Genomic DNA, 12,957 nt, shown 5'->3' on the forward strand with positions numbered 1-12,957 from the left:
TGCTGGAATACTAGCGATGACACATGAATTGGACCCGCCTCTTCGCTCTAAATCTCTCTCTCTCTCTCTCTCCATCCACACAAAAGATTATCATTACTTTGGCAGTACGTAGCCTTTAGTATGAGAAAACAGGGAGGTGGAGTCTGAGTGTCAAGGGGGTATCTGGCAGGGGTGAGGCCATTGTTCAAGCATGAATGAGTCCCCTCTATTGTTAGTCAGCTGAATAAAAGGTTTGGTAGAAGTTCTGGGGGAGGGATGGATGATGGAGGAAGAGTTGGCAGCATAAAACACTGACCCACTTGTTGGGCCACATTCCACCTACCTGCTGTGACCCCATACACACCCCTGCAGCTCTTTCTAGCTTGACATTATCTTCACTACTTTTGGAATCAACTAACTAAACTCTTGAGAGACAGGTTTCAAACTGCTTTGAGCTCTGCCTGCAATTCTGCAATGCTCTCAAAAGTAGTTTCACTTGATTTTTTTATGCAGTGCTATTCTTAACTCAATGTTAATAAGTTATTTTTAAGTTACCTGTATTTTGTTCCCCATCTCTGCGTTACCCATTCCGTTTGTCTCATTAACAACCACCCAGAGGACAGGCGTGTCGGGCAGCATCCAGAAAAGAACTGAGATGACTGTAGAAAGTTATAGTAATTTTCTTACCACTGAAATAATTATTAAGGTCTTAATTATATATTGCTCATTTTAATTTAAAAACGCAACGCGGAAATAGTAATTAAATAAATAATATGCACTACATGTGATTTAATGCGGTCGTGATTTGAATAAACTTTATGTGTATTGAACATGAGAGCAAAGGTCAGTCCGGACGCCTGTTAATTTACAATTCTTAGTGTTGTGTGACGAATGACGAGCAAACACAGAATGAAACAGTCTGTAAAAAATAAATATTATAATTACCTTACAAGCAAAAGCCAAAACACAGGAATACTTGCACTAGTTTCATAGTTGCGAAGCGGGGGGTTGCTGTTCAATTATACAAATTTGAGATGCCAGCATGACTGCGCATGCGCAGAGTAATCACTTGCAGGTTGTTAATCAGTGACGTCACCATGAACCGCTGAGTACAACATGCGTTATAACCTGTTCTAACGATAACGATCCAATATGAAGCATCTCGTTTGTTTTGAAGTTTAATCTTCATATAAATCTTCTTTTCTTCTGGTTTTCTCGTCCTCAACCCAAACCTTTATAAAAGCTGCAGGTCAATTCGGTGAGTTTGAGAATACGAGAATTGAACAGTAAACTCTTTTTATTAAGGTATGACCATGTTCATAGGGTCTTTATAAAGTTTTGTTTTAAGTATGTATTGACATTTTTTTACATTATGTGCAAAAACCGTTGTGATATGAAAGGAATCATGGACCATACAGCCCCATTTGACTATTAGGAAACTATTTTAAAAAACCTGACAGAAACAGAGGTAAGGGTAAGGTTCACAAGAATCTACTATATATAATGATAATAAAAATAATTTACAATTCAATGCATCCCTAGAGCAAGAAAAACGAAACACGGGCCATTCAAAGCTTTGGTTGTGGGGGCCATAGAGCCCTGTCTTACATGTTGGTCATTTATCAAGTTAAACATTCAACCTAGTTCAGCATCTTTATACTCCTGACCCAAAGTTGTTCAGCACGAAGGCACAGATAATTCATATTTATACTACTACTAATATATCAATATTTAATACATTTTAATATAAAATAATGTGCTTTAAGACAGAGAAAATACAATCTGTTCATTGCGGTTTTTTGAAACAAATCTATGCTTTAATTTACTGTCTTAATTGCAATTTTGAACTATTTTGAACATTTTGAAATCAACAATTGGGTCAGGAGCAGAAGGATGTTGACAACCCCTGCTCTAACACAAATGTGCATAAAATACAGATATATACAGTCATTTTTCAATATTGCACAAAAGGAACAACTGAAGTAAAACATTAATCATTTGGCTCTTAAATTATGTAAAATATGTAAATGTCTGGATAGGATGTCAGCCTATATCCAAGCAGTATGGTTACAGGACAATGGATTTTGAGTCAAAGATACGAGATAGAATGAAATGACAGATGAGGAATGACATAGACCTGGAACAGACAGTAAAACTAGCCTTTCTGCTTCCACATACAAAGTGCACTCAGAAGTACATAAATGCACACAAACGCACTATCAAAAGGCAAACAAAATGACAAACAACCTTGAAGCAACTATATTTGTCGTGGATAAAGGTACAGATATAATCAAACAAAAACGATGCTGTAAACATTTTATGGTCAACCAAATCGAACTATGCTGGACCTGCTATTAACACTGAATGTTAACTTTAAGGGATTGTTTTGTCGGTAAATTGAGTTTCATGTCTTTTTTAGGAGAATGGCATGTTGTGCACAAAATAACAAGTTCTATAGTTTTGATTTTTGGAGGTTATTTTGGAGGTAATGGGTAATATACAGTATATAATACACTTTACAGAATATGGTATGTTGTGATAAGGAATTCGAGTTTGACACAATGTCAAATTTGACAAAGATTCTTGTTGACGAAAAACTTTCTTTTGTTTCCCCAGACCAATTTTTTTTTTTTTGGAAATGTGGGATGTGTGAAATAACAATACATTCGGCAATGGTCAAGAAAGAAAAAGAAAAAAAATCTATAAACATACAGACAGATAAACAACCTCAAAGGTGAACCAAAAAACATACATCTCGAAAAAATGTGCGACCAGAGGCATAACAGATGTTTTCACAGATCATATCAGTTAGGTAACATCCAGACAGTTAGGCATTGTGTAAAAGCATTATGCAGCCTCAGGGTCATGAACTGTGCTTCATTTTCTCACTTTAAGTTAGTATCACATGAAAATGCAAGTCTATATTCATAACACTGAATTACTGTTGTGGCTGTTCAAAGGCTACTCCTAGTTTGTCGTAGATCTCCTTCAGCACCAAGAGAGCTGTGTCCTCAGACTCCCTAAGAGACACACAGACAGGAGGAAACTATTTAATTTTCTGATAAAGTTAAAATGAATGTAAAGACAAACAAAATTAGCACAATAACTGCATTCACATACTGTACATGTATGACTCACCAGTAACATAGGTGAGACTGGATGGCAAAAAGATATTCGTTGAAGCTCTCGATGGGTTTTTCCTGAAGGACATAGTCGATTCTTCGACCACCGTTCAACATCCCCATTTTAATTTCAGGCTGCACCGTCTGTGCTGCCGATCTGGCCGAGTTTGTCTCCTCGCAAGCACCTGAGGGGAAAGAGGTAAACTAAAATTATCCCTTGTATGCCTACGTCATCTGGTCATTTACATCCATGTCTGCATCATGTACATACAATAAAGACTTTTAAGATATGTCGCCTTTTCTGAACTGGTTATAAAATATTTTGACAGAGAAGTTGCAATTTATAAAAAGTGTTTCACACAGACCAAGGTGAAGTGTACTTAAGGTCCTGTTATACAAGGTAGTACAAGTGCATGCATGCAGCTCCACAATTTGGCCAACTACTGTATTGATTAATGGCATGGCATTCCATTCTGGTTGAGTTTCAGCATTTTGAGTGCTACTATTTCACATGTACTATTGTCACTGGAGTCATAGTCAGGTCCCTCAATTGACTTCTGATGTCGGAACCATTGAAGCTGTCACTGAATTAAACCACAGAATTGACTGAAGCAGAAAGGCCTGAAGGAGGTTTCAGTAATTAAGTCTTAAAAAAAAGATGATCACATTTACTGCATTAGGGAGCACTCAGGGGAAAGAAAAATAGGAATAGAGAGAGTCTGCATCAATAATCACATTTTCTCTTTTTGATAGAGGAAGTGTAATCGAATTTTCTGACACTGTGACAAAAGGTCAGATAATCTACTTTCCGAATATTCAATACACAAGGAAACATGTCAAGCCTGCCTTGCTCAATAAGTGTGCAGGAGAATGAGCTCACCAGTTTGAAATGTGAGATTTAAGAAGCAAACATGCAACAAGTCTGGACCTTTTCTTATGGTTTCAGAGAAACTACATTTTACCCAGTCTTAGCCATACTTGTGTTTAAATATGAAAATGTAAAATTATCAGTAATTTTATCACTATGAGGTCAGTTACGGGCTGTGAAGAAATATATATAGACTCTTGTGTACACGCATACACACATAACATCCACAAATATACAAAAGAAAATAAATTTGCTTTTTCTACCAAGTGTCTCTTGAAGGTTTCTCTGTACTGGAGTTTCTCCTTCAACCACCGGGGGCAGTGCAACAACTGGTAGCCTGGCAAAGGATTGCCACGCCATCCGCAACGACCCCATAACATTGTTCTTCAAATCGATGCTCATACGAGTCAAGCTGTCCTTTAGTTCTATGTAACAATGATAAACAATGATTATTACTGAACGTACAAAGCAAGAGCCCGTAAACAATATGGTTCCACAGATAAAAGAAGAAATGGACAGCAATACCCAAGTGCATTCTTTTGCGGCCTTTATGGTGAGGAATCAGCATGGGCTCCGGATCCACATCAGTCACGATCATGGGCTCTATCCGATAGGCAACTGGGTCATACTAAAAAAGTGAAGAAATTATTGAAACTCCAACTACTAGTGCAGTTTTTTCACTAGTGGTTGTCTACAATTTAAAATTTTGTTAATTGACAGACTGCATAAAATATGAACATGATATATCCCATATGTTTGTAAGGAGTCATTGCTGGGCTCAAAGAATGAATCAAGCAACCACCATCTTTTTAGTGCCTTCACCTTTGTCCTGCTTCACCTGAAAGCAATGGAGCATGGGAGGAGCTGAGGTAGCAAATAAAGCTAGTTAACAGTTAGCAAAACAGCTTGCAATGGGCTCTCCCCCTAAAGCAGCTGGAAAATACATAATAATTAACTACATAGAACTGTCATCATTAATCTTTTCTGTGAAAACTGAAAAATACATGAAGATATTGCACTTTTTGGGGACTGAGTGTATAATACATTAACTATAAATCTGTGGTTACTCACTGGGTGGTAGATGTTGTAAAAGCTCTTACAGGTAGGGAAGGAGTAATTGGGATCTATGTATTTCAGCCCACGAACAGTCAGGAACATTCCAATAGGAGATCCAATAGCAAAAAATGTTTGAGGGTGAAAGGCCAGCTGTGGGTAGTCAATAGAAACCTGTTGAGAAAATATGTCATCAAAAACATTGCATTAATTTTTTTTTAATGATAATTGCAAAATGGCGCTGGAAATACAGACACACACATTCACACAGGGTGTGGCGATGGGTTGTGTGACTTGATGGGACAAAGATGGCAGCCTCAGTCATGACACAATGGAGGAAACCCTGCTGCTCATAGGATGGTGAATAGAAATTAGTTGCTTGGCGTTTTGTTTTGACCAGACCAGACTATAGGTGAAAAGAAACTGGACACACAAAGAGATAAGAGGGGCTAAGGTCTGAGAGCCTGGGGACACCATGTGAGACACACCTGTCCCTTGGCTATTCCTCCATTGGTCTGTCCAGGCAAGCAGGGGAGGAGAAAAGCAGGAAGGTGATGCATCACAGGTTGTTTCTACAAGCACTGCCAAGCATGTCACATCTGAGTTTATGTACCGTACCTGCCCAATGCCCACGTCAAAATATTCATAGTCCACAGCACTGGTGACAGAATGCGTCCTGTTGAACTGGGACTGCTGCTTCGCTAATCCTGCTGACTGGTTACTATCCTGATCACTTGTTGTTTGAGTTGGAACTTGGATCCCGGATGCCAGACATGATGCTCCTGTCTTATAACACTGTTTAGATTCAGGAGTATAAAATGTAATTTAAACGACACCTGGAAATACTTAAAAAAACAAAACAATGAAAAACAATGCTGTCCATACAGGAAATTGGCCACAAAAAATGTCTTATTTCTCAGTGTTTTTAACAAGTACTTTGATCTTACCAAATACTCAACATAGTTTAAGCAATGTACATAGTCATGTGATTTAATGTGCGAGTTTTAAGAGGGTGTGTTCATCATATATTGTAAAGATGAGACAAGCAAGATTCAGGCTACATCTGACCTCTGGCAACCTTTTCCGTCTGATGTAGTTCAAGATCTTCTTCCGATGACCAAGAGGAATTCCTAAATCTTTGAGATCACTGTCTTGGCAAAGACCCTAAAAGAGAAAACTCATACAATTATAATTATCTACTGCAACTGCATTAGTACAGTGGTACCTCTACTTACGAATGTCTCTACTTATGAAATTTTCTACTTACGAAACTTCTCAGCAGGAAAATATTACCTCCAGTTACGAAAGAAATTTTGATTTACGTAAGGTAAAGATACAGCATGGGCTGATACTCGCAGCTTCCACAGGTTCCTGAACGCAACATTCTCATAGCTGCTCTGCCATTGGTTATTACCTAGTATCTTCCTGGCATCCCATTGGCTAAGAGGGATCTCTGTGTGGAGCTAGATCGGTGTTTATGCAGGGTCCTCGTCATTCGGCTCTCGACCCATAAGGTGTTCTGATAGTTTTACGTAAATATATTAACGTTTTGAGTATTTGCTATGGACCCCAAGAAAGTGACGGAGAAAAGAGGAAAAGAAAAGACAAAGAAAAGAGTTTTTTTGTCCATACAAACAACGCAAGAGGTCATAGAAAAGCATGAGGCAGGGATGCGTTTGGTTCATCTCGCCAAAGACTATGGCCGTAATGCATCTACAATTGACACGTTATTAAAACAAAAGGAAGTTTAAGGAGTTTAAGGCATCGCTTGGGTGATTGGAGAAGTTCAAAAGGAGGACTGGAATTTATTGTTCGGCATGGTGAGGCAGGAGCGCAAGAACCAGAGGGCAAAAAACAATGAGGACAGCAGTTAAAAGGTAAATGACCATCATTTTTATCCTTTATTCTTTACATTATGCACAACTCTCATTTATTCTGTAATAATGTAATTGTAACATGTATTTGTTACATGTTTTGATGCATTTTTATACTTTATAAAATATTTATGTCTGAATTTTGGGGGGCTTGGAACGGATTAGGGCATTTGCATGGAAAACGTGTCTCTACTTTCGAAATTTTGTACTTACGTAACTTCTTCCGGAACCAATTAATTTCGTAAATAGAGGTACCACTATATCTTGTGTGTGTGTGTGTGTCTGTGTGTGTGTGTTTGTGTGTGTGTGTATTACTAGAGATTCCAGGTCTACACTTTCCGCCTGCAATTTAGCTAAGTATTGCTGTAGGCCCAGTCTGGTCAGAGTGTCCTCCAAGGTGTCACAGTTCAGCAGATGGTGCTCATCAGAGGCAAACTACAGAACAAAGGGAGACAGATATGGACATTTATTTCTTCAGCGACATGTTAAGAAATCTATTAATGTTTTCTTCTTCTCTGAATGTGATTATACCCTCTTTCTGGGTTCAGAATCAGTCCTCTGATTAGTTAACAGGTCAAACAGGATCAGTGAACCTGAGGTATGAGAGAAAAACATCTTTTACACACCAGTAGTCTATCTCTGAAATATTCAGGAATATTTCCTATAAGAGGTCCAATGTGAATCAGAGCAGGAAATCTCTGACATCACTGCATAAAAACAGCTCCTCTTCTTCCAGAATGCTGAATAAATGACTTCTTCCTCTGTGTGCATATACAGAACATCTATATGGTACACACTCCTGGCTGCGAATGTTCTCCTTTTGAGTGTTATGACAGCTTTTAATGCCTTAATTGAAGTTCAGCAGTTTAATTGCATGTTTATGCATGTCTTACCCAGGCTATGGCCAACAACTGACACTGCTCCTTTGAACGCTGTGTGTCTCTGTTTGAAGAGTGTGTGCAGTCTGTTGATCTCTGAGGCCACTGTGTCCACTATTGTCTGACAGTATGTTGGGCTGTTATAGAAAAACAGGTCCAGCAGTGTGTCATTAGTGAAATGTCTCAGCCTGCTGATACTAGGCAGAGTAATCCTCTGGATATCCCTGGAAATAGGGAATATGGGCAAAAAAAAATGAAACAGAGCAGACAGGATAGATAGGATTAGATATTTTTTCTGCAACCACTGTGAAAACAACAGAGAAGTCAAGTTTTGTTCGTCTCTCTTCATACTTACTCGTCTACACCAGTAGCATCACCATGTAGAGCGCTGTGCCAATTGACTGGGAGAAACTCCACTCTTCCTATTTTGCCATCCTGCTGAGCGAGCTTATAATGAGAAGCCAGGAGGGACAGGGAAGCATTTCTGAAGTCATTTACTGAAGAGAGACATGAAGAAATCAAGTCATGCGTACATATAAATAAATGCATACAGAATATATGTATACATTGCATGCACACACAAAGTCACATTTACCACACTGTATAATGGATCTGAAGCGCAGGTCGCATGCAGGACCGATGCCATGAATCATAAAGACGAGGTGATCCACCTGTTCTGGTTCACCTAAGAACACACAAACAAATAAGATCATTGAACTATAGTAAAATACACAGTATAAAATATGTAGTATAAATACTTTGCAAAATCGGATTACTTCAAAGATTCTCTTTCTGATACATTCATACACATAAAGTACCCTCAGTAATATCAACAGAGATATTGTCCACTCCTCTTTTGACTGTTTGAGGCCGATTCTGCTCTGAGGGGGAGGTCACCCAGTCATCCTGCAATCCTACTGGCTGATACTGCATTATCAGCTGAGAGAGAAACAGAAATGACAAAGAACAAGCTTTGAAGAATGAAACAATAACTAATAAAAAAATTATAATTAATTGCCTTTATATATAAAGGCAGTTAATTATACGCAGCAAATACCAGGTCCATCCTACACAACTGGAAATGAAACAAAGCTAAATAATGAAAGAACAAGCAGAAATAGGGTTTCTATGGATAAGGACACAACCACAAACTACTACAGTACTTGGTCATAAGGGATTATTTTTGTGTGGGTCTAAAGATTTTCAAAGGTCTTCAAACATATTATGCCTTGTAACATGTATGGTCATATTTCAACATGAGGCATTACTTTAGGATTGTGTAGGATGACAGTCTCTCCACTGGGAAATTCCAGTTTCGTCTTCCATTTGCCCAAGGTTACCGCAGTCATATAAGCATCCTGAAAAATTTCAGGGGAAGGAATCAGGAAGGAATCAAAGCAAAACTAAAGTAAGACAAGTTAAAGTTAGGAAGCAGATAAAGTCAGAAGGTGTAGAAATCAGAAATGTGATGAGTGAGACTCAGACTACCTCCAGACTTTTGCTGAAGTCCTCGGGATAAGGCATAAACCTGGTGTCTTTATCTCCTTTATAGAACCAGGTACAGCGGCGAACTTCAGTGGGAGCTTGATCCCAGTACACAGCATAGCGCTTCCTCTCTTTGATATGTACGTCAAAACGCTCTCCATCCACAGCTACCACCACATCCTCCTCATTTTCTCCTACTAAACATTAAATTTAAAAAATGATTTCAGATTTTCCACGTGCCTAATTACAAAAATATAATATACATGTAAAATATAAACCCATTTACCAGTTTTGCAGGCCTTTTCTAGTTTGTCAGAATCATCTCTGCTGAAAGGAAGCCAGGACCTGTTGTCCTCAGCTAGTCGACAGAAGAACCAGTGTGGATGCACTTCTTGATAAGGAGCAGGGGCTGATTCCATGTCAAGTATCTCAAAGGAGGATGTGGAAGAAGGAGATCCCTCATTTATAACAGGCAATACCTGGAAAAAAAAAAAAGATTCCATCATGGTCAAAATGCTAAATCAATACGTCTCTTGTCAGAATATCGCTCAGTTACCAAGTAAAAAAAAAAAAGCAGTGATCTTTCTGCCTTGTAACCGGTCATGTATCAGTAAAGAATGATAACTGAGCTGACCCTGTGTTCTTTGATTGAACTCCCATCAACAACCCCAGACCATGAGACAGAGAAAGGGACAATTGATTGTGCAGGATCAGACCTCATGGAAATGGCAACACAAACACTTGTTTTATTCCTTCCTAACCACAAGTGGATATATGACTTGAGACTGTACTGCTTTGTTGAAAGGGAGAGCCTGCCACTAGCTGACACAAACGTCCATGTTGCACACAGCTCCAAAGTCTGATTTTCAGTGCAATAAAAGTACTGTAATACCTTTCGATATGTGCTTGCTTGTCATAAAGACCCTTCAGGCTAGTGATTCATAATTGTCTGTTACGGTGTATGGATGATTTCCAGATTATCATAGTTCAGGAAGTATTGAAGTCATCCATGAACATGATGGTGGCTCTTTAAATTTGTATGAAGCTACTTATATGAAAGGAGCTTGTCAGAAGCTACTTATATGAAAGGGAACAATATGTGCACATCAATAATCAGCAATCACACCGTAAAAGTATTAATTGCGGGGTCCCACGAGGCTCAATCCTAGGCCCGTTATTATTTATTATTTATATAAATGACTTCACAAATTCGTCTCAAATCCTTCATAAAGTAATATTTGCAGACGATACAAAGCTATTTCTATCCCATAAAGACCCCACATTTCTACAGAATACTATAAATGAGTAACTAAAAAAAGTGGACAAGTGGTTTAATTCCAATAAATTATCACTAAATATTAATAACACTAAATTCATCCTTTTCAGCTCAAACAGAAGCAAAAAAAAATCTTCATCTCAATAAATGGTAAAAACATTGAAAGATTAAATTGTACATTTCTTGGAATTAAAATTGACAAACACCTCAACTTTAAAAATCATATTGATCATCTGGTGAATAAATTATCCAAATATGTTGGTTTATTTTGTAAGTTGAGACACCTTATTTCCCTTGAAGATCCCTTTTCGAGAGAACTAAAGTGCACAAGCTTTGGTGTGATGTGTAAAGGCCCGCAGGTTTGGAACGAGCTGAACACGGACATTAAAGCTGCATCATCTCTGTTCATTTTTAAAAAAGAAATTAAAAATGGAGCTCTTAGGAAACTATAATAAACAGTAGCTGTTGCTTTGACCAGTAGCTTTGAAGGGTCGAGGTGATGCTTTGACAATTCAAAGTATTAACTTTGAATGGTCAAAATTAATACTTCAACCATTCATAAGTCAAAGTATTAACTTGGGAATTTAAAAAAAAGTAGTATAATGTTTACAACAAAATGTGTACTTTTATAAATTACATAGGATACACATGATAGCAAAACTAAAGTAGGCAATTAAAATGTATGTAGGGAAGAAAGGTATGTTTTAGTCGGTAGGTAAGCTTAGGTAGGTACAGGTTAGGTAAGCACTGAATGTTTGTTTTAAATATTGTTTATTGTTGTGGGCCCCATACATAAGCTAAATGCTGCTTCAAGGGTGTCCCATTTACAAATATGCATTGCCACCTATTGTATGTGAACGAATTTGTAATGCTTTTAATATATATTTGTAATAAAATGAACTGAACTGAACTTTACGATTTGCTGTACAGTTACAATGATACCATACCACTCTAGCCACTCTATTGTGGGACTGAATAAACCGGAAATAAAATATTTAGTGTACAATCAATACAAGGACCAAAGCAGTCCTTTGACCTTCAATCCCTGATCTCATTCTCATTCCCTAAATCTACATGCACACATGTGCAATGCTTGACCTAACCTAAATCTCAACACCAGTCCTGGAAGGCAAAGCTACAGAATTTGTTTTTTGGCCAAAAAAAAAAAAAAAAAATCATGCAAAAACATTTCACATGCTGTCTAACCTGATCGTCAGGTGTGTTTCCTCCGGCTGCAGCCTGGGGAGGGTTATAAATCAGGTCATGAGTGTTTGGGGCAGCCTGAGGTCGAGCCCCCTCCTCACTGGGACTGTGTGACATTAGCCCAAGACCTCAACCTCAGATTTGACTTGAATTTGTCATGTTTCTTTCAAGACAAAAGAACCTGAAACAAATAATCTCTTGTCAGAACGCGCACGTTTCAATCCATGACAACTTCATCACCACCACAAGTTACAGCCCGTCCCGACACCGTAGTGTACACGATGGGGCATCACGGGTAATTTTATGGAGTAAAAACAAGCCGGATCACATTAGCTCTCACTCATTCAGCGGTCGTCTTATCCGCTGCCAAATGTAAACAGCTAGCGTAACGTGAGAGCTAGCTGGGTTAAGTGTATTTACTGAGCGTTGAAGCGATGTACGCAGCAATTTCTCGACATTGTCGTAGATAATGAGAGATAACGGTTATTTGTCATTACTGCTGTATGAACGTAACAACCACAGCCCACTGTTTAATTCATTAAAAATTGGTTTAGGGTCATGCTAGCACCAAGATAAGATACTAGAATTAAACTCTCCGTGTTAGAAGTTACAGAACTACTTATAGACAGTTATTCTGTTTAACTCACCGCAAACTGCATGCAGTTCAAATAGAGGATTTGAATTCGTCGTGTCGGTTGTTTTGGCTAGCTCGGCTAGATAAGGACGTCCTTCCGTCAGACACTGCGAGTTCACGTCATCTCGGAATTATCACTAACAATATTTACGTTCGCAAACTATTATGGCATGTAAAGGGATAAAACATCTAATAATAAATGAACATCGTCCAAAGGAAATGGAAAAATAACTCGAAATAAATTAAGAAAATCATAAATTTACCTTCATCATCCGATATGTTATCCGCTGAAACACGTACCAAGTATACGTTCAACCGATCACTGGAAACAAACGCTGTAGTGACAACTAAATTTAAAATATCAAACTTTAAGAGGGGATCCTGAAGGCGACATAAAACACATCATCATGGAACCGCCCCCTTTTCCTGAGGCTGACGTCATGAATTTTGCAAAAAAATTAGACTTTGATTTAAGTCTGTAGGTAATTCACAGTTCAAATTACAGTATACCAATAATGCAGAAGGAAATCATAAAATATTCTCCAGGTATCCCATAGTTACAAATGTGTGGTTGTTTTGGGCTAT

General features: G+C 38.2%; 1 protein-coding gene across 3 annotated transcripts; it reads right to left on the bottom strand.

Moving 5' to 3' along the window:
* Positions 1 to 944: 944 nt before the first annotated feature.
* ddhd2 (DDHD domain containing 2) lies at positions 945 to 12,752 on the bottom strand. Of its 3 annotated transcripts, none has more exons than XM_068311603.1 (18): positions 12,636 to 12,752; positions 11,742 to 11,919; positions 9,546 to 9,738; positions 9,263 to 9,456; positions 9,043 to 9,132; positions 8,593 to 8,713; positions 8,370 to 8,459; positions 8,130 to 8,271; positions 7,790 to 7,998; positions 7,428 to 7,489; positions 7,212 to 7,331; positions 6,091 to 6,186; positions 5,641 to 5,817; positions 5,041 to 5,196; positions 4,495 to 4,597; positions 4,233 to 4,394; positions 3,118 to 3,286; positions 945 to 2,999 (listed from the first exon to the last, which is right to left on the bottom strand). In XM_068311603.1, the coding sequence occupies exons 2-18, from the start codon at positions 11,853 to 11,855 to the stop codon at positions 2,918 to 2,920; spliced, it is 2,280 nt and encodes a 759-aa protein (XP_068167704.1). In that variant the 5' UTR covers positions 11,856 to 11,919; positions 12,636 to 12,752; the 3' UTR covers positions 945 to 2,917. The 3 variants fall into 3 exon arrangements, with proteins under 3 accessions (XP_068167704.1, XP_068167703.1, XP_068167705.1); XM_068311602.1 differs by lacking the exon at positions 12,636 to 12,752 and adding an exon at positions 12,386 to 12,509; XM_068311604.1 differs by lacking the exons at positions 11,742 to 11,919; positions 12,636 to 12,752 and adding an exon at positions 12,386 to 12,485.
* Positions 12,753 to 12,957: the final 205 nt, after the last annotated feature.

The sequence above is a fragment of the Antennarius striatus genome, chromosome 3, assembly GCF_040054535.1.
Source record: "Antennarius striatus isolate MH-2024 chromosome 3, ASM4005453v1, whole genome shotgun sequence".
Taxonomy (NCBI): domain Eukaryota; kingdom Metazoa; phylum Chordata; class Actinopteri; order Lophiiformes; family Antennariidae; genus Antennarius; species Antennarius striatus.

Excerpts from the sequence above, each read along its gene's own strand:
- ddhd2 (XM_068311603.1), bottom strand. The coding sequence starts at position 11,855 with ATGTCACACAGTCCCAGTGAGGAGGGGGCTCGACCTCAGGCTGCCCCA. Across the intron at positions 9,457-9,545 it reads AGAAAAGGCCTGCAAAACTG|TAGGAGAAAATGAGGAGGAT; the intron begins GTAAATGGGTTT and ends TTTAATGTTTAG. Across the intron at positions 7,999-8,129 it reads GATGCTACTGGTGTAGACGA|GGATATCCAGAGGATTACTC; the intron begins GTAAGTATGAAG and ends CCCTATTTCCAG.